The following is a 26,446-nucleotide window of genomic DNA, read 5'->3' as shown; positions in this document are numbered from 1 at the left end:
CAGCTGGAGAACATGATGGAGCTCGGGGATACACACGGGCGAGATTCCAGGGGCCTTGATTGCCCGTTTATCAGATGAGGTCCTGAGCGCAGTTGAATAAAAGGGTCTAATGCTCAGGTGGCGCCTTGCGTCCACCTGCCCGTGATGACGCTCAGGACTATTCCGTGGTTTCAGTTGTTCCCGTGCCCCGGGCCTACCCTGAATACCCCATGCGTGTGATTGCTTATTGTTACACGACCAGTTAACTCCTCCTCACATCCTTAGTGTGTGGTCATCTAGGGATGGGTTGAGGGGGATTGCCATTCGTTATTTACCTCATATCTTTCTGATATTATTATTATTATTTAGGGACACGTTTCAGGGTTGCATTTCTTTCCTGTGATTGTTATTGTGTAGTGTATGTGTGATTGTTGCATTTTTGTTTATATCGTTATTGTTTACTGGTAGTTTTGTTGTTGCATTTTGTTGTTGTTGTTATGGTTTGGTGTTGGTTTTGTTGTGTATCATCTGCTGCCAGTATTGTTGGTATTGTCTGCTCGCGATGTAAGGCCGGGGTGGATGCCACCCCCTAGGTGGGGTGTGTATGGCATACCCATGTCTGAAGCATGGGTAGCGTTTCTCCCACGTGGTTCCCCATACACCCGGTCCAGCGAGTTGTTTTAGTCCCATGCTCATGGTTGTTTGTTTTTATGATCATTTTGCCTTCTTTCTGTTATTTCTAATGGTGTTATAATGGTAGTCCCGTGCTGGAGTCCTATCCCTCGTACCCCAAATGAGTAAAAGTCGTCTTGCGACGACTTGAGGGGGATATGTTGGGAAAAATAACCTGATGAGCACATGGCAGGCACATTAATATATAGTCGACTCTTGCTCTAAACCCAACGAACACATAACACAAACATGATAATATATAGTCAGGTCAAGGCCGGAGCTGAAGGCCCCATCTCCCAGGCAGGCAGATGGTGGACACTCAGACAATGCACCAGTATCATCTCCAGAACGGGAGAGCCACATTCATTTATCACACAGGAGACATTTTGAGAGCTCTTCCCCGTTAGGAGGAACCAAGAGATACCTCTGCCCATACTAGGGGCCTGAGAGCCACATTAAATTATCACACACGAGACACTTCGGGGGGGCACTCCCCCGTTTTAATTTATCACACCAGAGACACGAGGAACTCTCCCCGTTACGAAGCTCTCTCAGGGCCTGGGAGCCAAAACACACAGAACCGCACACACCTCAAACGCACACACCTCATCGAGAGGAGGATACAGCATAAAAACTGTACCACACAGGGACTCTTCACCTTCTTCTGAAGCAGACCTTCCACGGAGGCGAAGCTCCAGACGAACCATCAGCGCTGATTAGGGACTTAGACATATTCGATTTCTCACGCTTTATGACTCTGTATAACCGTTGCCACTTTACTTAATAAATCCAAGGTCCTCGTGCCGATAGACTTTATTACCTCTCCGTCTCATTTTATCTGGTCCAGTAGCTAGACAGACCGTTTTTCCCAACAGTAGTAATTAGCTGTCGATTTTGGAGGCCTTTATCAATAATGACCAGCTATAGATTTGCTTCCCGATGGAGATTTTTGACAAATTACATGTTAATTAGCATCTACACGTTAAGCTGAGTCCAATGAGATCAAGCTCGGCCTCTTGCTACACCGAGATCATGTCCTAGACCTAGGTGTACCATGTAAAACACATGTTACCATTAGCTATAGTGTCGTTCTTGGTGTCATTGGACTCAGCTCAACGTGTAGATGCTAAATAACATGTCATTTGTGACAAATCTTTATCGGGAAGCAAATCAATAGCTGCTCAGTATTGATTAAGGCCTCCAATTTCGACAGCTAATTACTACCATTAAACATGTTCGAATATGCTCATGTGTGGCACCGTTGCAATCTCCTGGAAGCGTAGATGTTGAAGGACACCTTGTTCGTCCTCTTACGCCACCGGGACGATATTTACATGCTTCTGATTGACTAATGAATTGATTCAGCTATTCCCCCAGAAGTCTGGGGTCAAAAGGTCAAAAGGAGACGGCACCACGCCGGGGTGGATCCAGATCTCGGGCAACAGCGCAGGGTTGCCAGGTCCTGCAAAAAACGTGCCCCCCACATACCGTTCAAAATCCACCCAAAATGTCCTAGAAGCATCCCAAATAAAAAATTATATTATTGGCCATTTTGCCCAACGTTTTGAAAGTAATAATATTTGAGGGAATATTTTTTTGTTGTTGTTTTAGCAGCGAAATGCACCGTGTGCGTGTGTGCGTGTGTGTGTGTGTGTGTGTGTGTGTGTGTGTCTGTGTGTCTGTGCGTGCGTGTGTGTGCTTGTGTGTGCTTGTGTCTGTGCGTGTGCGTGCGTGTGTGTGTGTATAACACGCTATTTTATGTTGAAATGCGACGTAATCCAGTGTTCACGAAAAGTACACTGTCAACGTATGCTTTTGGCGACTGGGTTGGCTCTCAGATATACGTGTTTCTAACAAGATGATATCATTAAAAGTTACATAAAGTAACAGTTTAATAACACAAACGCAGGAAGCACGTGAGCTGCTAGTTTAGCGAAAGCAACCTGACGTCGTTGAAACATGCGAGCGAGCCGATCAAATCCTAATAACTATCAAACTAAAGATCAGACACAATCACTGACTGAAGATTATGCAAGTAAAAAGTATATTTCTCGCTAGAAATGTTATTAGAAACACGTTTAACGGTGAATCGGTCCTAAAATATTGCATTTCCCATTCAGATAATAAAGATTAATAAAGATCATACACATTCACTGACTGAAGATTATGTAAGGAAAATGTACATTTCTCGCTAGAAAAGTCATTAGAAACGCGTTTAATGGTGTATCTGTCCTAAAATATTGCATTTCCCATTCAGATAATAAAGATTAATAAAGATCATACACATTCACTGACTGAAGATTATGTAAGGAAAATGTACATTTCTCGCTAGAAATGTCATTAGAAACGCGTTTAATGGTGTATCTGTCCTAAAATATTGCATTTCCCATTCAGATAATAAAGATTAATATAAGCTACGCCGTGTTCCGGAGCCGCGGGGGATTCTGGGAATTGGGGTTCTCAGTTGACAAATGGGGCTTTTGTTAACTTGTTTTGTTGTTAGGATTAAGTGGGGTTAATGGGTTCGGGATGTTATGTGGTTGTGTGTTGTTCTATTAACATTGTTCGTGTGTTCATTATTGTCGACACCGTCACCGAGAGTGACGTGACCATCGTTTCGTGCAGCTGTTCCGTGTTGAAGTCTCGTTCAATAAAAAACAACTCTCGTTGTCGAGCGTTCAATAAAAACCAACTCTCGTTGTCGAGCGTGCCCCCCCCCCTACAAACGTGTCTCCCCCCCCCTCAACAAACGTGTCCTCCCCCCCCCCCCTCAACTAACGTGTCCCCCCCCCCCCCCCTTCATGGGTCTGATTCGCCGATATCCCATGCTGATATCCCCGAAGATTCTCGGGCATCTTCGACAATTTGGCTATAGATTGTCTCATTACACGCTAAATAATATAATTATAGCCTTGTAGTGACCGTAACATAATTCACCTACAGTATTTCGTTATGTGTTGTTCTTTCAATTGTGTTGTTGTTTACTGCATGTCATTTACGTTCTTGGTGGTTCAGGGATCGCGGTCCCTAAGGATTACGTGCGTCTCATGACGTCACAGACCATGCTGGATTTGTTTACCTTCAGCACGCTTTGTTTTCCGGTTTTCTTTTTTACAAAATAAACGAGTCACACGGCTGTGTGCTCAACGTGCGAAGTTGTGTTCTTAACTTATTGCAATTTCCACAGCCTAATTATATATATAGGTTTTGGCATAAACATAACTAGGGTGCACTGTACTATCTGCGCACACCCTTTCTGAAGCCTCTCTCTGCTCTCTCTCTCTCTCTGTCCCTCCCGCTCTCTCTTTCTCTCTCTCTCGTACCGTTTTGTGGAGCACGTTAATTGTCTTAGAACACTCCCATTCAGAATGCATTGGTTTACATTTCGTTTTGTGTAACACGCAAAAAGTCGGACTATCGTGCTCGGGAATACGCTTCAATAGATTAACGTTCGTGCGCAGGAGCACGCAATTGCGTGATACCGGGTTGGTCGTGACCAAGAGCAAGGGTGTAGAAGGCTAGCCTATAGCTTATACCCAGCAGTTCTTAAGTGTGCATGTCCACTAAATTAAATTATTATTGTCATAATTTAATGTAGCCATTGTTATTTTTGATGCGTTACCATGATGGACGAAAAGTAGGCCTACCCTGCAAAATATTTAATAGCCAAGCTCCCACTCATAGCCTAACCCAGGCCTCATAGTTAGTTAGTTAGTTAATCAGTCTATAATGTTAAGTGAATTGTGCTGTAGGCCTACATTTACAGTATTTCCACTGCAAACTAGTGAAGACACATGGACAGTATAGTAGGCTGAATATTTTTATTCTTTGTCACACAGGTGACACAGGTAGTGTGCACTCCCGTCGGTGCAAGCCTCATGCGACCACTTGTAACAAAAGACACACTGGACCCACTCTTCCCCAGGCATCGAGGCGCTGAAGAGCTCGCAGCACACGAGGCAGCTGACGTCCTCGCTGGATAGGCCTAAATAAATTGGAGAAGTAGAGGCAGCAATAGTGGTGAACTCTGCTGCCTCCGGAACAGGACAAACTAGGCCTAAGGTGGGGCTGACTCCATCAGCGGGCCAGGTGATGGTGGGAGGAGCAGCTGAGGTGGCAACAGGTGTGACTCCAGCAAGGGGGGCGGCATTAGGAGCGGGCGAGAACAGCCTCTTCTTGGGAGCCCGAGAGGAGGGAGGCTGCTTGGCGGGACGACGCTGCTTCACAGTTCCCTGCTTTTCCGCCTCTAAAGCAGCCCTCACCGGGGTGTCCGTAAGTATAGCAGTTGTCCTGAAAACATTAAATTGGACGTTTTAATGATAATTGAATTACTTTAAATCTGGTAGGTCTACATGACTGTAGACAAAGGAAGTCCAGACAAGATATGAGATGCAAGAGTAACTCCACTTGCCTCTTTCTCCCTCTTCTCTTTGTGATCTTTCTAGGTCCGGCCTTAGGGTAAGGCCGGACGATGTCCGGGCTGAATTCAACGGCCTCTCCCTCAGGCCGGACAGCTTCGCCAGGCCCGGCAGCTCGATCAGGTACATCCATGCCTGCCAAAGGACACATTTAAAAAATACACTTTTAAATAAATGTTTATAAACACAGCTTCTCTGCCGTCCACTACCCTATGGACTTTTTTTATGAACTTGGACTTATGGGACTATTTACTTATCTATTATTAACCTTTGTTTAATCCTCTGTTGCTTCTGATGAACTGTTCCTACCTGAAGTGGCACCTGGAGAAGCGCTGACCTCGTCACCCGAAGCCTGGGGAGGAGGACGGTCTGTCGAATAGGCTCCGGCGAAGTCCTTTTCCTCAAATGCAGAGGGGTTAAAAGGCCAGATCCCTGGACTTGAGAACCCGGAGGTAATGTTGTTCACTGTTGCAGCCTTTGGTAAGGCTTCAGCAACGATGGAGGGCACATCATAAATTGAGATGTTTATCCCTGGGTGGCTCCTCATCCACCTGTCCGCCGCACTGTTTACGTACCCCTTAAGGGGGCCGAAGACACTAATGTCCATTGGCTGCAACCTGTGGGTGCAGTGGGGAGGGAATGACAGCAGCACTATGCCATTGGCTCTGCAGTAATCAATTGCTGCAATTGACAGGTGGGACGTGTGATTGTCCAGCAGGAGGAGCAGCTTCGACTCCTTGGACACACGGGTGTGACTGGTGAAGTGGGCCAGGTACAGGAGGAAGTCTGGCTCCTTCATCCAGCCAGTTGGGTTGCCGCTGCCAGCACAACGGGTCCACCCCTCAGGAAGTGGTCTTTGAACCGCGGAAGATGAAGAATGGCGGAACAAGGTCGCCCTGAGCATTGCCTGCCAGGGCAACTGTGACCAGCGTCCCCCTCTCCGCTGAGGTCACTGACCCGACCTGCTTCTGCCCCATCTGGGCAACGACACGGTCTGGCACCTGGACAGTGGTGACCCCTGTAAATAGTTGTGTGAGTATAGTTGTATATATATAGTTGTGTGTATATAGTTGTGTTTTATGTTAATAAAGTTCATATTAAATACCGGTTTCATCAATGTTCCAAATGTCCTTGGCCTGGAACTGGTGCCGGTCCAGCACTGTCTTTAAATTTTGGTGGAACAAGTTTACATTACTTTGGTTGAAACTTGACAACCGTTGTTGGCTAGTGGCCTCTGGACGCCGAAGGGAGAGGCTGCCACTGCGCTCCATGAAGGAGGTGAACCAGTCCTTCCCCGCCATGCTCTTCTTCGACCAGGATGCAGGGAATGGGCAGCTGAAGTGCACTGCCAGCTCAAAGGCAAATTTTCTGACCTGAAGGGGTCATAAAAAGTTGATGTACATTTGTGTGTTTATGTTTATGTTTATGTTATTTGTTCATATTTATTAATTAAAGCATGTGCATAGCATACATGTGTGCCTGTCCTACAACTTATGTAGCCCTTTTCACAACACTGACCTCATTAGGGGTGAGCCCAAAATAAATGGCTGCTGCCCTCTTCAGGTAGTCCCTGACCTTTCCCTCCTGCGCTGCGTTAAAAACCCTATTGTGCGGGTTATAGCCAGGGGACCTAGCCGCTTCACCGCTTCTTCTGCCCTCCGCTTGAGGTAGCGTGACAACGTCACATGGTTTATGTTGTTGGCCAACGCTGCCTGCCTCACTGAGCTCCCAGAATTGACCTCGCTGCAGGCCCTGGCATACACCCATGCAGGAACCAGCCCACGGGAGGTGGTTCTCCTTCTCACGCGCGGCATTTTTCACTCAGTAATAATCTGTTGATGCATGTGATAAACACGTTTTGTTCATTCAAAATATGTTATTAATTCAAAGCAATAGTTATTCATTGCAAAACATATATTAATTCTGTGATTTATACAGGTAATGATCGTGCAATGTTCGCGTAATTCCGCATGATGATGTGCGGGACGTTTGAAACAGGTGTTTCAATCGTCCCGACAGCGACTACTGACACTTAAACCTTTTTTACCTCTAAACTTCAAAACTGTGACATTGCACACTTTATCACAGGTTTAAATACTAATTCATCTGTTGTATAGTGATATTATTATGACATGAAACAAAAAATACAACTATTTATTACAAAAAAACGTGTTTGGTTTGTGTACAACCTGCGCGTGATTCCCGGCGCATGACATATGTCACAACCAAACGTTAGAGATTGGTTATGGCAGATCCAGAGTGGCACTGGGCAGATCCAATCATTTTAAACTTCAACAGACACCCGCCTTCAAGTGAGTTAAAGTTTGTCAATTGATTAGGTCCAGACCATGCGCGCAGATGGGGGACGGGGGGGACATGTATGGAGTCAGTTTCCTGCCATAATTCAAACCTGTAAAAAAAAGTTTCAAAGGCTTGTAAGTCGGGGTTTGAAAACTCAACACCTTGTAATAAAGGTTTTGCAACACTGAAAAAAGCGATTATAACCTGAAAAAAAATAAAACTAAAATTCAAACATCTGTAAACATGATTTTGTGTTCTATTTTATCTTCTTCATCATTTTCACCAACACATTTTCAAAGTTCAAACAATTTCACCAGCGCATTTGCAGAGTTTCAAATCTGGCACTGTTCTAACAGTGTATTTCATTGTTGCCCGGTTTTGAAACCTTGTAAATGGGATTCTGCAAACAGGTGTTCATACATTGAGAAATACGTTTTGAAAGGTTGAATATTTAGTTTTAAAAACTTGTAAAGGTGTACGTTTACGACATTACAACGTATTTTTTCAGAACTGACTTTTCAGCACCGACTTTTCAGAGATTTGACCACACAGGCGCAAGCTTTGAGTCACGTGAATATTGGCAGTGTTCTGACGCCACTAGTTTTGAAACTCCTGACAGTCGAATCTGAAAACGTTCCTGGGGGCCGGACCATTTAGCTCTAAACCTATTGGTTGCTCTCGGCTGACGTACATTCCAATCACATGTGCCGTTCACCGGGCTGTGCGTGATTGACAGTGCTCTGCCGATGACACAAATAACAAGCGACTTTCGCGGTTGATTTTGATTTCCATTTTCTGGAACCATGGCTGTTTCCCAAAGTGAAGGCTGCAGCCTTGCTAGGATGCGTCCTTGCTAGTCGCGTCCTATGGAGATGAGACTCTGGTTCCAGAAAATGGAAATCAAAATCAACCGCAAAATCAACCCGTTGTTATTCGTGTCATCGGCAGAGCACTGTCAATCACGAACAGCCCGGTGAACGGCACATGTGATTGGAATGTACGTCAGCCGAGAGCAACCAATAGGTTTAGAGCTAAATGGTCCCGCCCCCAGGAACGTTTTCAGATTCGACTGTCAGGAGTTTCAAAACGAGTGGCGTCAGAACACTGCCAATATTCACGTGACTCAAAGCTTGCGCTCAAATCTCTGAAAAGTCAGTGCTGAAAAGTCAGTTCTGAAAAAATACGTTGCAATGTCGTAAACGTACACCTTTGCAAGTTTTTAAAACTAAATATTCAACCTTTCAAAACGTATTTCTCAATGTATGAACACCTGTTTGCAGAATCCCATTTACAAGGTTTCAAAACCGGGCAACAATGAAATACACCGTTAGAACAGTGCCAGCTTTGAAACTCTGCAAATGCGCTGGTGAAATTGTTTGAACTTTGAAAATGTGTTGCTGAAAATGATGAAGATAAAATAGAACACAAAATCATGTTTACAGATGTTTGAATTTTAGTTTTATTTTTTTTCAGGTTATAATCTCTTTTTTCAGTGTTGCAAAACCTTTTTTACAAGGTGTTGAGTTTTCAAACCCAGACTTACAAGCCTTTGAAACTTTTTTTTTCAGGTTTGAATTATGGCAGGAAACTGACTCCATAGACATGTCCCCCTCAGATTCACCCTGTCCCTACATAAGGCGACAAACATCACCGGTAAAACGGAGGATTGATGTTCCGTTAGTTAGACTACATAAGGGGACAAACCAGGCCCCCAGGATAGGCGCATACTTCCGCAATCCACCAGTGCTCAGAGGCCAAGCCTGGTATTGCAGCTGTTTAAGCTGGGAGTGGACGGGGGTCCGTCATTTCATGTGGCCCAGAAGTAGATATCGCCGTCCACTCCAATACAAGTGGGGAACAGGATTGTGTCTCCGCAAAAAATGTCTGGATATCAATCAAAGGCTCATAATTATAATTCTACCCTGTTCTAAAAAAATGTACGTTTTTTCTTTTCAAAACGCCTCCTCAAGCGTTTTATTAGCAGTTTATGTTGGGTGGGCAGCTGAAAGGAGCCGTATTGAAACAAACGGCTCCTTGCTATGGACCTATTTTGAAGTGCACAGCTCCATTAACTTCCGAATTAAATTAAATTCTGAATTAACTTCCATTAACTCCATTAACTTCCAAAGTCTGAGATTTGTCCTTTTACTTAACATGAATGGCGTTGAACACGGATATATAACACACATATCATTGAAATAGCTGTAACAGGCACGGACGTATTGATTTCCTGAATGATTATGGGAGACCTACGTAATTTTCATAATATTGTTAATTGTCTAATATTAACATTTCAGTTGCGTTGGTAGGTATTTCATTTTCATTTGATTTGCTTGTTTAGCTATGTATGACAGGGTTATGGTTAGCTATGTATGACAGTTGACAATGTTGGTGTATTACAATTCATTATTTGGGTGGTCGATATGTAAACATTTACTTTTATATAAATTATTGATTGCATTTTTCGTAAATAGTTAGTTGGAAGGAATCTGTTTCTTAAGCAATAACATTGAACTGAATTTTATACGTTTACTATGTTACTATGGTATTATATGGAGCGATCTTACAGATTTATGAAGTTTCCAGATCAATAAAGTTCTATCTCTTTTTATTTGAACTGCCTGTATGTCCTCTTGATTATAGTATTACAGTGTGTACCTTGGTTATCAGCTATCATAGAATGGTGTCCAAATGGCTGCATGTGTAAGAAATAGGATTTGAACCAAGTGTTACAATAAAAAAAGCTTTTATTATAAGACCCCCCCACCCCAAATTTTAAGAAAATACTTTTTTTGGCTGTTTGGCTGGGGCAGAAGAGTGGAAGGGGAAACAAAGACAGGTAGCCTAAAGAAGAAGTAAGGAAAGGAATGAGAGGAAGAACAGTGAAATGAATGAACAGTGTGATAAACGCAAATGATTTCCAAAAAGGTTATAATTACTGATTTATCAAATACGCAGAGAAGAGCATCATCGAATAAAGATTAAGGACCTGGATTATATCTTACAGTATTGAAAACTGTTGAAATTACAATTCAGAGTGGAGAAGGCTGAAGGCATTGGTCCTAAAAGTGTCAGTTTCACCCACTCTGGATTATCGCTTCAAGAGACTGTGAAATGCTTTTTAAAAAAAATGTCATTTCCCCTATTGGTGAAATGAACCTTGTCTTTTAAGTATAAACCACAGCAGTTAAACCTTATTCCAAGATGCTCTACGCTGTTGCCTCCTAGCTCTACACTAACAAATGCGTTCCTCACACTGTTCACCCATTTCCTAGCGTGATCATTTGCCAACGTCCTTGTCACAAACTCCTGTGTAGTAGTCCAGTAGGTGGCGGTATATGGGGAAAAACTAATATCCTCCACTAAACTAGAAGAAGAAGAAGATCTCTGCATCCGGTACGTCACGGACTAGGTCACGTGTCTTGGCCACATAACGCGGAAGCAAATCGCTCCTGTATGTTACCCTGCGCCACTGAGCAGTTTGTATAGGAATGAATGGGCGGCCATTTTCCAGTCTGTGGTCCATCCTTTATTATGTCCATGGGACAAACACCGCCGGTAAAACAGAGGATTAATGTTCCGTTAGTTCGACTAATTTACATGCAGCGTGCATTGAGAGCCTGGCGTTTGTGTGCTACGACTAATGGTGCGTTCCAGTTGTGCACGAATGTCAGAATTTCCGTGCTCCAAGTCAGAATTGTAATCAGAACCCCCCGTGAAGTTGGATCTCCAACTCGGATTAATCTCACCAGCCAGACATAGAATTCATGCTATCTGCTACTCGCGTAAAAAGTAGTTACATGTTTTGTTTTTACGTTTGTGAGGCTGGGACGCGCTGGGAGCACTCAACTTTGGGGTTACGTTGTTCCGAGCTCCAAGTTCCGACTTTCAGTGTAAATTGAACACACCATAAGGCACAACTCTCACTCCCCAGGGTCCTAAAGAGGAACTGGTTGCTCAGCCGCGCCTGTACCTGTTGCGGTGATCATTATGACAGCGGGTGCAATGAAGAAACAAAATGAAGCAGCAAAAAACAATCAGAGCGTTTTTTCAAAAAACAAACAAAGTAAGTAGGCTATCCTATCCTACGCCTGTTGCCTGTTGACTTTCCCAGACGTGGCAGCTAATCGTTTTGTATTGTTGAGTAGCTAGTGACATTAATAAACGGCATTTACTCTTACCTGAAGTAGGCTAAATGTAAAATAAAAGTATTTTTATGCCGTGGGTGAATAGCTTTCATGTTTTTTCATTTTTATGTATAATCTTAGAAAATTCCTAAAGACATTTTGAGTGTGCCTGGCTCTGGCCCATACCTTGTCATTCTCTTTAGCTAGCTACCTACACTCTAGTGATAATGTCACACACTCTAGCTGTGAATATTCTACCAATACACACCCATTCATTTTTATGGCCTGATTTTTGGAGATTTATCTGCAAACTGTTTGGCGAAACGCTTAGAAAAGTCATAGCACTAATCTCCCGACCGAGCCGCCGTTTTGGTACCTTTTTGTGTGTGTGCGACCAAAACTGGGAGGAGTAGTCGACCGAATAACGTAGAGAAGAATACAATATTATAATAACTATGGTGGATAGTAGTAGTGTGCTTTTCCAGGCACACTAATAAGCAACTGTTAAGTGAAATTATAAGATTTAAAATGTTAACATTATCCTCCTGGCCTGCAGGCAATTCCTGATGACAGTGAGGCAGGCCCTAGTCAGTCAAGAAAGAGACTGCATGAGGAAGGAGAGAAAGAAGGAATACAGACAGAAGAAGCAGGGACAGAACAAGGAGGGAAAGGAGGAATACAGACAGAAGAAGGGGACAGCCACAGTAGAAAAGACAGCATGAGGAAGGAGGGAAAGAAGGAATACAGACAGAAGAAGGGGACAGCCACAGTAGAAAAAGACAGCATGAGGAAGGAGAGAAAGAAGGAATACAGACAGAAGAAGCAGGGACAGAACAAGGAGGGAAAGAAGGAATACAGACCGAAGAAGGGGACAGCCACAGTAGAAAAAGACTGCATGAGGAAGGAGAGAAAGAAGGAATACAGACAGAAGAAGCAGGGACAGAACAAGGAGGGACAGGAGGCGACACAGATGGAAAGGAAGTTGACATGATAATGACATATACAAAGCCAAATCAACCTGACCTAAACTATCATACGAAGAGACCCCAGGAGTTCATTTTTTTCAGACGCTGTGTTGTTACAGACGAGCTACCACCGTGCTATGATATGCATTGCATCGGTAGCTCTCCTCTACGCACCAGTGTTTTAAAACTGGAACCCCCAAACCGGAAGTGGCTGTAAATAGGAACCAGCCCAGAGGGGGTATAGTATTAACTACTCCGGAGAACCAAAGCCTGGCAGCGGATTGCTGGCCGCGTAAATGCGTTAGTTACACGTCAAAAGCATGATCCTTAATGTTTGAGCCATGAATATAGAAACAGCGCTGCCCCGCAGATACGCGTCTGATTAATCGCCAGGATGTTGGCAAGCGTGTCATCTGTTTACCAACTGTGTGAAATTAATGCATCCATCATTCAGAATTCACCATGAGAACACTGTTCTCAACCTGTTCTCCAGCTCAACTGGTCCTTCAATACCTCTTTTTGTTCAAATAATAAATCTAAGAATAATCTAATCATATAATCTAATATTAGTGCAAATATTATGAAATTACCATGAACACAAATATTATGAAATTACACACATAAGTCACAGGCGATTATTTTTTAGCAGAGAATGATTCTGCTTTGCTAACTGAAAGCACAGACAGACACAGACAGACAGAGAAAGACACACACGCGCACACACACACACACACACATACACACACACGATTCCTGTAGTTTATGACAGCTGGGAAATTATTGTTGATACCACATTGGTAGTTAAAAGAACCATGACATCACAATTTAGTTGATAATCACTCATTTAGCACCGCATCCAACAAAAAGATTACACTATTTCATCTGAACACTGATCCATGCTTTCTAGTTTATTATTCATCAATCATTTTAGGTCTATAGCTCTTTCTCTCTATCACTCTTCTTTCACACATAGGTATACACACAGGCAGACAGACGCACATACAAAAGTGCGTACACACACACACACACACACGTTATGTGTGTGCCTTTCATGCACACACATCACGCCAGCTGTCTTGGTGATGCTACATTTTACACAGAGCTCTTATGTGTCTGTTACAAAGGGTAAAAGCTATTTAATATGCAATGCTCCCTAATGTATGCGTGTCTGTACGTGCTTTTGTGTGAGTATGTGCGTGTGTGAGTGTGTATGTGGGTGTGTGTGGGTGCCTGTGTGTATGCAAATCTGTGTGCACTGAGGTGTCTTTTGACTGCTAGGGTTAATGCATAATTAATATCCGCCACACACAGGCATCCCAAGCAATTAAGGATCTGGTAGTGTCCAATGACGGCTCTTAATGAGACACTCCCTAATTGGACGCATTTCAATGTAAACATGTTGGTTTAGAACACCCACCCTGTTGTTTACATAATAACGTATCCGAATGGTAAAGTTAGAACCTTCTTTATTGATGACCATGGGTCATGCATGGATTGTCTAACAGACATTCCATGCGTAACCAGTTCCGGGTAATCTCAACCAAATCATTGGAAGTTAATCCTGCGAGACCCACTCATAGTACAGTAACACTGTATACACATAAAACATACACTTCTGCACTAACAGCAGTTTTATAATAGAAATGTAAATATGATCTGGTTCACTTAAAATTAACTGAGTGCCCCACAACTAAATGCATTGTCAACAGAATAAAACATCATGCAGTCAAATAACAAAGCATTATTTCTTACACTTTTGATTCAATAAACTTCAGCAGCTAGCTCAGTTCATGTATTTTCTATTTGGCCTAGAGGCTCTGCCGGACCTATTGAAATACATGGAATTGGCAACTTGAACTGGGTTTTTGGCCTGCGGCACGACATGTTGCTCGGATCCCACGCCTTGCTTAGATGCACTGGTGGGAGACTTTTCTGGATTTCGTTGACTGTGACACTGTTTTGCTGATGTTTGTTCAGTTCCTTCGGTCCTTTGTATTGTGGCCATGTCGGGGTCAAGTGTGTAACCAGTTGTGTTCAATTCATCAGTGTATGTGGTGCTCTTCGGAGGCTGTGGCTCCATCACTGGCAGGATGTGGCGTCGGTTACTCCTGCATTCCTTCCCTCCAGAATCCACAACATATGAATGCCGCTCATCACACCTCCACCTCACCACTCCTACTTTATCATGTCCCCTTTGTGTTTGGAGTTTCACCACCTGGTCTGGTTCCAGGGGGCGTATTGTTTTGCTGGTCTTGTCGTAATAGTGATTTTGTGTCCGCCGCTTCTTTGTTAATTGTGCTTTGATGCTGGTCGGGGTTCTTGCAGCTGGTTTTAGCAATTGTTTGCAGATGGCCAGAATGGTTTGAGTGCGACGGGACAACAGCCTTTGTGCAGGTGAGCCCAAGATGTTTTCTCGGGGCATGTTTTGTGTTCAAAGCAGATTCAGGTAGAAGTCTGTCCCGTCTCTGTGGTCTCTAACAGTTTATTTGCACTCCTTACAGCCCTCTCACTCAGTCGGTTGGACTGAAGATACTGTGGACTGCTTGTCGGATGCTGGAAATCCCAAGATCGGGCGAAGTCATGGAAGGCCTGGCTGGTATACTGGGTCAAACATTTCCTGTAGAGGAGGAAATGTTTGTTCTTAGGTGGGGGGGTGTTACGACCCAGGGTTGTATGTGTATTTTGCAGTGTTGTATGGATTTAGTCTGTGCCGTGGTTCCTCCCGGCCTGAGGGTGGTGTTACCACCCTTAGGCTCTCTCACTCTCCAGGTGCTGCTCCTCCCAGCCTGAGGGTGGTGCTACCACCATTGGTGTCTCTCCAGGTGCTGGCTGTCGATTGGTGCAGGGGCTGGAGGAGCTACTATAAATGGCCACCGCTGGAGACAATCATTCTCCTTCTCTTGACCCTGCTCCCAACTGCACCAGGCTTTACCATGTGGCATTGTATTGTATTGTGTTGTGTTACGTTAAAACTTTAGCAGACCAGGTAATCGTAGGGGTGAGTAGCTTGTTTGGTTTATCTTTGTTTTCTCCTGTTTATCACGTAGGGAGTCAGTGAGAATCCTGTGAACTTTGTTTTCTTTGGTTTGTCGGTTAGGGAAGTTAGTTTTGGGTTGGATTGTTTTTGTTTGTTGTTTTGGCTATGCTCACCCCGAGGCTCCATCAATTGAATAAATTAACTTATGCTGGACTGCAGCCCTGTGTGCCTGGTCGTCCTTGGGAGTGGGGAAAAGAGGGGAGCACCATTGGTTATGTCCGGTTCCCCTAGGCCGGTCGTAACAGCCATTATCTGAGTACAGCTTCTGTGGTATGCCGTGGACTGAGAAGTGACGTTTTAGCTTGTCAATAATGACAATAATAATGCCGGTCAATTTCAAACCAGCCAGAGTATGAATCAACAAGCACCAGGTAATGGTGAGTCTTCCATTCAAACACGTTTGTGGCGACAAGAGATCAGGGTAGGTCTGGGACTGTGTGCAGTTTTAGCGGGTTTTTTCTGGTGAGGCCGCAGGCTGTTACAGACACTGCATGCCATAACGACAGCCTGAATGTCCTCATTTAAAGATGGCCAGAAAACACTTTCCCTTGCCCTTCTCTTAGTGGATTCAACTCCTGGGTGTCCCATCTGCAGCACCTTCAGGTATTCTGAGTGCAGGGCAGTGGGCACGTCCGCCCTGTTTCCTTTCATGATGACCCTGTCTTCGACGGTGAGTTCATCACGGAAACTGAAGAATGATCTCACCTCTGTAGGTACACTGCATGGACGTCTTGGTCAGCCCCGTTGAATGAAACAGGTGAGTTTCTACAGCACTGTGTCTTCAGCAGTGTATTGATGGAGTTCTTCAAGACACTGTGATATTAGTTGAACTGCCATCACCTCAAATTCTGACCGTTCTGCCCTATGGGGGCTGGCTTTGCACCTCGGTGCACGGGAAAGGGTGGTAGCTAAGTAGAGGTGCTTTCCTTTTTGTAGGTGAGAGTCAGGTCGAATTTTTGCAACTGTAACACCATGCGTTGCAGGCGAGCTGGGATGGGTTGAAATGGCTTGTTGTGAATGGTGACCAAGGGCTGGTGGTCAGTCTCAATCACAACCGGCTTGCCGTAAATGTAGTCATAGAACTTGTAGCAGGCGAAGACCACTGCTAGAAGTTCCAGACGTCTCCGTCTGGGTCAGTGTGCGAGACGCGTATGCCACGGGATTCTCCTCTTGGAGGCAAGCAGCCCCTAAACCATATTGTGATGCGTCGCCGGTGAGTTGCCTCACATCACAGTAATGGAGTACTGCTGATGCAGGTCTTGAGCCTGTCAAAAGCATTTTGTTGATGCGCCGTCTAATTCGACATCACTTCCTTGTGGAGCAGCTGAAGTAGTGGTGTGGTTAGTTCACTTAGGTTCGGAATGAACTGGATTGGCCTCTGGGGGTGCTTTTATTTTTTAGGGTCTGCTTTTAGCCCTTTATCTGTGAATGTGTGCCCAACATAGCTCACCTTGTTGAGTCCAAACTTGCATTTACCTGGGATTCACTCACAGTTTCACCTGTCTGGCACGATCCAGTACCTTTTTCAGGTTTCTTGCATGCTCATCAGGGTTTGATGAGCATGAAATCTGTGACTTTGCCACCGATGATGATGTCGTCCACGATTATAGCACATGGATGTCACTTCTGAGGCTGTACAAATTCCGAACGGCATCTTTAAGAACTTGAATCGGCCATACGGAGTTGTAAATGTTGTGCGGAGGGATGAGGCATCATCCAGTCTGACTTGGCAGAAGGAGCTTTTAGCATCAAGGATGGAAAAGATAGCGGCACCTAACATCTGAGCGGCAACCTCCTCCACCGTGCGCATGGGATGGTGAGGGCGCATGAGGGCCTTGTTTAGGTTTCTGGGGTCTATGCAGATGCGCACGTCACCCATCTCTTTCTTGTGTGTGGCCACTGAATTCGAAACCCATTCCGTGGGTTCATCCACAGGTTCAATTACTCCCAGGGTTTGCATTCTTTGGAGCTCTTGTTCCACTATTTTTTGCATTGCAGCTGGGATACGACGTGGAGGGCTGACAACTGGTGTTTTCTCTGGATCTACCTTCATCAAGTATGTTACAGGTAAGTCACCAACTTCATCTTTGAATAGGTCTGCATATGCCTTAAACATTTTCTGTGACAGGGTGTGATCCTTAACACAGTCTAGGTTGAACACCTCACTGCAGAAGGCGACTAGCTTCATATGTAGGCTTTCTTGTAGGCCAAGAATGGAAACTGTAGGTTATACAGCTGTTCATTTAGCTTGCAGGGTAATGTCACTGTGCCAATTGGTTTGATCATAGATCCGCCAAATGCTACAAGATTGAACTGCTTGATTGGCATTTGCAGTTCATCATTGTGCCTGACAAGTTTGTATGTGTTAAGGGACATAACGTTACATTTTGGCCCTGTATCCACTTTCAGGTTTAGTTGTTTGTCATTAACAGTCACAAAACAATGTCTTTCCTTGTCAATTTTCTTCTCATCATGCCAGGACAAGCCTTCAATGGTGAATGTGTCTTCACTTTCACTGCTGGAGTTTGTTTCGGCATATAGCTGGTTTATCTGTCTGTTTGGTCTGCTTGACTTTGTAGACCTGCATTGGCTTTTGAAGTGGTTCTGCTTACCACTGTTGGCCAAAAGCCGGACATTGGTCACGTTTCGCTGGATGGGTTCCCCCACAATTCCGGCAGCTGGAGATTGATTGATTTTCCTTCATGGTGCGCTTCATTTTGCTGTAGATGTTTCCATGTTTTATTTGTAAAGCATCCACACTGGCGGTTGTAGCAGTTTTAGGTGTGGAGAGGGCTTTGCTATGTTTTTCAGTGAGCTCTCTAATTTGGCAAAAAAAAAAAAAAAAAAGGCTTTAGACAGTGTTAGGTCAGTCACTTTTAGCAGCGTAAGTCTCTTTTAGCAGCGTACGTCTGACGCTGTCGCTACTTATTCCACAGACCACCAGTCTGTCTCTTATCAGTTTGTTTTCCATTACACCAAAATTAAAATTTGTAGCCTGATTTCTCAGTGTACTCACGTATAACTCGATTATTTCACCAGGTTGTTGGTGTCTGGTGTTGAAGTTGTGCCTCTCGATTATCACGTTTGATTCAGGGTGGCATATTTCCTTAAACTTTCTTTTCAGACACTCTGGGTCCTCTCTAGATTCTGCTGGAACGAAGACATTATCATCTTCTCCTAGTACTGCGGGCGCATAGGTGAATGATCGCTCCCTCTCTATGGCCTCCGGTCCTGCGAGGTTAAGGAGTATATAAGCTCTCGTTCGGGCAGGTTTATCGCTGTGTGCGGCGGCAATGAAAATATCATGTTCTCGTTCAAACTTGCGCCAGTGCACTGCCACATTCTCATCAAATGAGAGGATCCGGACTTCTGAATCCATCTGCCATTTCCATGGTGTTGCTTACGATTAAGTTGTCCGAGTGATGTCCTCAGGAAGAAACCCACTTCTGACGCCATGTTGTTTTGATTATAACGTATCCGAATGGTAAAGTTAGAATCTTCTTTATTGATGACCACGGTCTAACAGAGAATCCATGCGTAACGAGTTCCGGGTAATCACAACCAAATCACGTGAAGTTAATCCTGCGAGACAGATACATACATATAGAGCAGAGAAACACCTTCACTTATTCAACACAAAACCTATCATACAATTTACATCATAAAAACTATAAAAATGTATTATTATTATTATTATAATATGAATGGTGTACAAGGGATTCTGAGTACGACTGGATCACAAATGTTCCTTAAAGAGATACACTATGTGTAGTTCGGAGATGGCAACACACAGTCCATTCCTCCTTCATGGTAGGTTGTGTATAGCACTGCTCACCCTCCCTCTCAGACACAGACTCCTTGGAACCCAATAAGGCGATGCAGGGAACGAAGGCGGGACCAGTCTGTGCTGTCTGTCCCATACACGGAGCTGGGCACCGCGGTCTCCACCAGAGGAAACCCAGAGGACCAAGGCTGTGGTGTCAGGACAGATAATATTGTTTACTAATAAACCATTTGGAAATTAACAGGAAGTTTGAAAACGCTGTAAACATCCTCTTCCTCTTCCTCTGTCCGGCTCCGATCATCTGGAGTTTAATGTTTAAACACTCGCTGGGTTTGTGTCTGTGTGTGAACAGAAACACGCGGTGCAATAAGTATTTACTGTGGTAAACAGTCCAGTCAATAGTTTCTTCCTGTTGGTCGGGAGAGAACTGCTCATTGTTCTCTCTCAGACAGGAGACCATGAGAGCACCCTGTTAATATTATATTATATATGATCTACTATCTTATACTAGAGTTTCCGCAACCTCTCAACCTCTAGTTGTAATTAAACCCATAGCTATAATGTGGAAACCCCAGTGGATAATGTAACAAATTTCTGACTGCATAATATAATAACATTTGCTTTTAATGTTACAACGTAGAACATTTTGGTTCAACGATTACCTAATGAAGCAAGCATAATAATTTTCTCCTTATGTTATCAAGCAAGTATAATAATTTTCTACTTATAAGCCGTTTTCACACGTCCTCCGCATTTTTGCCGCATTTGTAGGAGATTTGACCCTGAGGGCCCTATTTTAACGGTCTGAAACGCAAGTGAGAAGCGCAAAACGGAAGTAGCTTTGAGGGCAGGGCACTGCCGCTGTTGCTATTATACCGGAGGATAAATGACCCTTGCGCCTGACGCAAATCTAAAAAGGGTTACCCTGAAGTAGCCTAATTACCCGTAGGTGTGGCTTCGAGTCATCATGTAAATTGCAGCAAAGAAAACTTAACACACATGATATGCGGTCCTGTGGCCTCAATTGTGGGTCTATTTAATGATACGCTGCAATACATTAACACACATCGTTTCTTACCAGTATTATATACATTATTGTTATCGACTTGTGTTCCTAATATGCATGTGTCCCCCCGTTAATGTACATTGCCATGAACTGTAATATGCTTTACGTGTTTAGTTTGCGTGTGTTTAAACAGAAGGATGCACACACGTGCGGCTGCATTCATTCATTATTTTTAACACTCACTCACGGTAAAACAATGTTTTCTCACAATCAAATACTCATCAATCCTACAAGTTATGGGCTTGTACGCGATGTCTGTGTCAAGAAAATGTGTTTGCTGTACGGTGTTTGCAGATGCAATTTATTAACGCTGTATCAGCCGTTCTTTCCCAAATAATTTAACCAACGTTATCATTTATGCGTATACCCTAAAATGACATTTAGTTTTGGAAGGCTGGGATATAGCCTACTTTGCTCGAGTTTATCATTGTTATTATTATTATTTTAACGCATGGCATAGCCTACTACAGTGTTCATTCATGCAGCCCCTATGGAAAAAAAAATTGCAGTTCCAACCTGCCATGGTATGGTACATCAAAATAGCAACACCAACTGCGCTATCGCTAGTGCACTTAGACCAGAGGGGTGTTCCACGAACGGAGGTTTAACAAACACTGAGTTAACGCTGAACTCTAGGTTGATTGACCCTGTGCCGACCAACCCAGAGTTTTCGGTTCCACAGCAGCGGTTATGCATTAGTTCAATCAACTCGGGGTTGGTTAACACAGGGTTGTGCGCGTCCACGCCAAACCTAAAAAGACGTGATGTATGGATCATGGAAACCCTGATCGATATGGCGAAACGGGCCGCTTATTTCAATAAAATGGAACTCCAGGTTCTCCTGGAGAGCTATGACGAGGAGAAGGACATTATCACAAGAAAAGGGAACGCTAAAGCCTCTGCAACCCGGAGAACCAAAGCCTGGCAGCGGATCGCTGACCGCGTAAATGCGTTAGTTACACGTCAAAAGAATGATCCTTAATATTTGAGCCATGAATATATAAATATCCCAGTTAAGCATTCTTAAAGATCCTACCACATAACCACATACCACATACCACATATAAAGTATAAAAAAACACACAAACTGGTAAGCTTTTCCCACCATCGTATTGGTATAAAAAATGTTTTAAGCCAATCATGAAAAGGCCGACAGTCGGCAGACTGGATCTGGCCCTCAAATTGTCTTGACCCCGGTGGAGGAGCTGTTAATAAACAAAAATTCAGGGTGCCCTGGCATTGGGGGGGGGTACCTGGAGGTACCTACCTCCTCTGAGAGTCAGGGGCCATACCCCACTTGAATGTAGGTTTTTGTGTTTTCTTGTATTTTAGATTTTTTTTGCCTTCGAAGTAACACATGCAAACCGTGTGCTTGCGCATACTATTCCAAATGTTTATTTTTTTGGTAACTGGGTAGAAAACCTAAAAGTGACAATTCATCAACTTCACAGATCAAGATGGATTAGTGCTTGTGTAGCCGAGCTAAATTTAATTTGATTTTGTTTTATTTTTTTATCATTGTTCATACCTTTTTTTTATTGTGAACTCCACCAAATATTGGTTCCTAAGTAAGTTGGTTTCGTTGTTCCCTATGGCATGCCTTTTGTTTCCCTGGGGAGTGGTTTAGCGTTGCACCTGTGTGTCTAGCGTCGCTGATGCACGGAGCTGGTGAGTTGCGTTTGTGTCTCTCTCCGTTAGATTTTTAGGTTAACCCCTTGTTTGTTGCCCTTGAACGGTTGTGGTGGTTCACACTGCTTTGCGACGTGCTTTTAGGCACGCGGGAGAAACTCTCTGGTGCGTAGACAATTTCATTGAACTGTTGGAAGGGTGGACTTTTTAACTCGTAAACTAGCTTGAGCCGGTGGTAGCTTAGTTTTTTCCCGCCTTGATATTTCAAATGCAGTTGTGTGATCCGGTATGTGTGGTCAATTGTTTGCTTCCTTTGTTTTGTAGAGTGGAGAGTGATATCCCGGATTGTGTGTGACGCCCGTGTTGTTTTGTCTCCTTTTGAAAGGTATGTGTAATGAGACACGACTGACTCCTGTGCCTGCGTAATACAAACTGCTTTATTTCAAAGAAGCGCGGGATATATACATACCGCCTGTGTTAAGCGGCGGCGCCCTCTAGCGCCGCGGTATATCATTACATCTCCCTTTTTCTGAACATTAAAGATTGAATTACAAGGAAGTAAGAAAATCAACATTCAGTAACCGTAGAACACCCTAGGCGAACATATAAGATATCAGGAACCATTAAAGTAAACCTAACAGTAAAACCATAAGAACTAATCACATTAGTCCAACTGTAAATGAAATAATATTAAGCATATCAAAGGGTTCATTTCGGTTCTTCTTTCTCTCCGATTTTTATTTTATTTTTTTCATTCATTAAGTGTCTTTGATTCGGTCTCTTTGTAACCTGTAAGGGAATAACATGTTAATCAGGTGAGTTTTTCTTTCTTACAGGTTCAGTCTTTCTCTGGGTTTGGGTTTTCTGAGTGTGTGCCGTCTCTCATTTGAGTTGTTGTTCTCCCGTTCAGTGTGAGTGTCCTTTGCGCTGGTATCTTCAGCCGTTTTGATGAGTTCCCTTCTGTTTCGCCTGTACCGTTTTCCGTCTGCTTCCACTATGTATGATCGTGGCTCGGGTGTTGGATGTATCACTTTAGCTGGCCTCCACTGCTTGCCGTCTCTCAGTCTCACTGTGTCTCCGGGGGTGAGGGCTGGCAGTGTGCGTGATCCTCGGTCGTAGAAGTGTTTTTTTCTGTCTTGGTTGATCTGCATTCTGTCCCGAACTCCTTCCATCGTTCTCGGTTTTAGTAGATTTTGTGCTGTGGGCAGTCGCGTCTTCGTCCTGCGTCCCATAAGCAGCTGCGCAGGTGAGGGTAGGCCATCCAGGGGTGTATTTCTGTAATCCAACAGGGCGAGGTGGGGGTCTTGTTTGTCAGCTTTGGCTTTCTTTAGGAGGTTTTTGACTATTTGCACTGCCTTTTCTGCTTTGCCGTTTGATTGGGGGTATGTGGGTGATGATGTGGTGTGCTTGAATCCATACTCCTCGCTGAATGTTTTGAATTCTGTGGAGGAATACTGAGTGCCATTGTCGGAGCAGACTTCATCAGGTATGCCGTGTCGGGAGAATTGTTGCTTGCAGATGTTGACTGCTTGGCTTGTTGTGGTGTTCAGTTTGTTTACCTCAATGAAGTTCGAGTAGTAGTCCACCAAGACGAGGTAGTGTTCGCCATCAAGCTCGCAGATGTCGGTGGCTATTTTTTGCCATGGTCTTGCGGGTATTTCATGTCCAATCATGGGTTCCTCTCTGTTCTGCCTCTTGTATGTGTCGCATATTGCGCATTTTGAAACCGCGTCTGTGATCTGTGCTTGCATCCCCGGCCAGAATAGGATGTCTCTTGCGAATCTTTTTGTTTTCTCGATCCCTTGGTGGCTGGAGTGTAGTTTCTTCAACATCATCCTTCTCAGCGTGGTTGGTATGACTAGTTTGTTGCCCTTGAATATCAGTCCATCTTCTATGGTCATTTCGCTCTTGTAGTCCCAGTATTGTTTGGCCTCATCTGGCGTATCTGATTTGTTTGTCCAGCCTTGGAGAATGAATTGCTTCACTGCTGTGAGTGTTGGATCCTTTTCTGTTTCTGTGCGTATTTCCTGTAGTCGCTCTGGTGCTATGGGCAAGCACATGACTGCTCACACTTGGACATCATCGTTATTTTAATTTTCGCCAGTCTCTTTTAAGAAGTTTCTGCTCAGGGCGTCGGCTACGTACAGTTCCTTTCCTTTTTTGTACTTCACTGTCATGTTGTACTTCTGAAGCCTAAGTAGCATTTTCTGGAGTCGCATTGGGGTTTCGGCCAGTGGTTTCTTCATAATTACCTCCAAGGGTTTGTGGTCAGTTTCGACTTCGAATGTTCGCCCGAACAGGTATTGGTAGAACTTTTCACATCCAAACATGATGGCAGCCAGCTCCTTTTCTATTTGTGCATATCTTTTTTGGGTATCGGTGAAGGCTTTTGAGGCGTAAGCTATGGGGCAGCATTCGTCTTGGAAAAGCACGGCTCCTATTCCGCAACTGGATGCGTCCACGCTTAGCTTGACTGGCTTCGACGCGTCGTAGTATCTCAGTACTGGAGCCTCGGTGACCATTTCCTGCAGTTTCTCAAAGCTTTTCTCCAGCAGCGTCCGGAGTGGGGCGGTAACGGTGGATAATTGCGGTAGGAACTTCCCCAGGTATGTGATCATCCCAAGGTAAGTTTGTAATTCAGTCTTGTTTGTGGGTTTTTGCATTTTGTTGACTGCCTCCACTTTTTTGGGGTCTGGTTTAAGTCTGTCTGCTGTCAAGATGTGTCCCATGTATTTCACTTCTTGCGCCCCGAATGTGCATTTTTCTGGGTTGAGTTTGATGTTCTTTTCCCTGACTCGGTTCAGCACTCTTTCCAGTCTTTGGTTGTGTTGCTCTTCGTTTGTCCCCCATACGAGTATGTCATCCACGATTACTTCCACCCCCTCCATGTCCTCAAACATTTCTGTCATCAGTCTTTGGAATATTTCGCCGGCCGTGTTTATTCCGAATGGTAGTCTTTTGTATGCGTATCGTCCGAAAGGGGTGTTGAATGTGCACAGCGCTGAGCTTTCCTTGTCCAGCTTTACCTGCCAGTAGCCACATTGTGCGTCAAGTGTGCTGAATACCTTGGCTCCTGGCATCCGGGCCATCACCTCTTCAATCGTCCTCATGGGATAGTGTTCCCTCTCGATAGCGTTGTTCAGGTCCTTGGGGTCCATGCATATGCGTATCTTCTGTTTTTCTGGCTTCCAAACTGCGACCATGCTGCTCACCCACTGCCTCGGTTCTGTTACTTTCTCGATGACGTCTAGTTGTTCCATCTTTTTCAGTTCCGCCTTTATTTTCTCTCTCAGGGCGACGGGGACCCTTCTCGGGGCATGGATGATGGGCTGTGCGTCTGCTCTGATCTTGATGCGCTGTTCTCCCTCGAAGCGTCCCAGTCCCTCAAACACGTCTGCGTATTCCGTCCGTATTTCTTGACTTTGCCTTGTCTTTATTTTTCTGATGCGCTTTATGAGTCAGAGTTTCACACAGGTTGTTAGGCCCAGCAGTGGTGTTGCTTTCTGGTTCAGCACCTGGAATTCAACGTGATGAAAACGCCGCTTGTATTCCGTGAGCAGTTGGCATTTCCCCATTGGCTTCAGGCACTGTCCTCCGGAAGTCACTAGTTTTGCTTTAGATTTTTCAATTTGAGCGTCTGCTTGTCGGTAGATGGATTCCGGTATGACGTTGCATTGCGCGCCTGTGTCTATTTTGAATCTGACTTTTTTGTCGTTAATGACGAGGTCCACTTCCCAGTCTTCCCCGCTGGTTGTCTTCACCATGTCCAAGTACATTTCGTCTGGGTCTGATTCGGATTGTTCTTCTAACCTGTGCACTGGCTTTCTTGTCCTGTACGATGCTGTTTTGGACATGCATTTGTTCGCGAAGTGGTTCATCTTCCCGCAGTTCTTGCACTTTTGACCGTATGCCTGACATTTCCCTTTCTGATGGTCTCGGCCGCAGTATTTACAGTCCTGAATTGTATTTTGCCTATACGGGGTGGCTGGTGACGTCTGCTGATTTTTTTTCGCGCTCCCGTTTGATTTCGTTAACGGTACATTTGGCTTGTGTTTGTGTGTTTAATTTGTCCAATTGTGTATGGCTAGCTTCTGCAGCTCGGCATATGTCAATAGCCTTGGGTAAGTCTAGGTCTGTTGTTCTCAACAATTTTGCCCTTACATGGTCATCCCTTATTCCCACAACAATTCGGTCCTTTATCAAGCTGTCACATAGTTGTGCGTACTCACATGACCTTGCCTTTGATCTCAATTCCGTAACGAACTGGTCGATGCTTTCGCCGGGGGCCTGTACACGCGTGTTGAACACATGTCTCTCAAATGTCACATTATTTTGGGGGGTGAAGTGTTTCTCGAACTTGTCCAGTAGTACCTTGAGTTTGTTTCTGTCCTCTTGTTGTGTGAAGTCGAAAGTGTTGTAGATCTCCAAAGCTTCATCCCAGATAACGTGTAGCAACGTGCAGCTCTGT

General features: G+C 44.3%; 1 protein-coding gene across 1 annotated transcript; it reads right to left on the bottom strand.

Moving 5' to 3' along the window:
- Positions 1-4,457: 4,457 nt before the first annotated feature.
- Positions 4,458-5,868, bottom strand: LOC132457533 (uncharacterized). The gene is made up of 3 exons (XM_060051787.1): positions 5,379-5,868; positions 5,063-5,204; positions 4,458-4,941 (listed from the first exon to the last, which is right to left on the bottom strand). Exons 1-3 carry the CDS (start codon positions 5,866-5,868, stop codon positions 4,473-4,475), a joined length of 1,101 nt encoding a protein of 366 aa, XP_059907770.1. The 3' UTR covers positions 4,458-4,472.
- Between the last annotated feature and the right edge of the window lie 20,578 nt (positions 5,869-26,446).

The sequence above is a fragment of the Gadus macrocephalus genome, chromosome 5, assembly GCF_031168955.1.
Source record: "Gadus macrocephalus chromosome 5, ASM3116895v1".
Taxonomy (NCBI): domain Eukaryota; kingdom Metazoa; phylum Chordata; class Actinopteri; order Gadiformes; family Gadidae; genus Gadus; species Gadus macrocephalus.
Note: the sequence above shows the minus strand (reverse complement) of the source record. Positions and strands in the feature narration are given on the sequence as shown.

Coding starts and splice junctions, on each gene's coding strand:
- LOC132457533 (XM_060051787.1), bottom strand. CDS start 5,868: ATGAAGGAGCCAGACTTCCTCCTGTACCTGGCCCACTTCACCAGTCAC. Junction 5,205..5,378: donor TTCTCCAGGTGCCACTTCAG/GTAGGAACAGTT, acceptor GTCCTTTGGCAG/GCATGGATGTACCTGATCGA. Junction 4,942..5,062: donor AAGAGAAGAGGGAGAAAGAG/GCAAGTGGAGTT, acceptor TAATGTTTTCAG/GACAACTGCTATACTTACGG.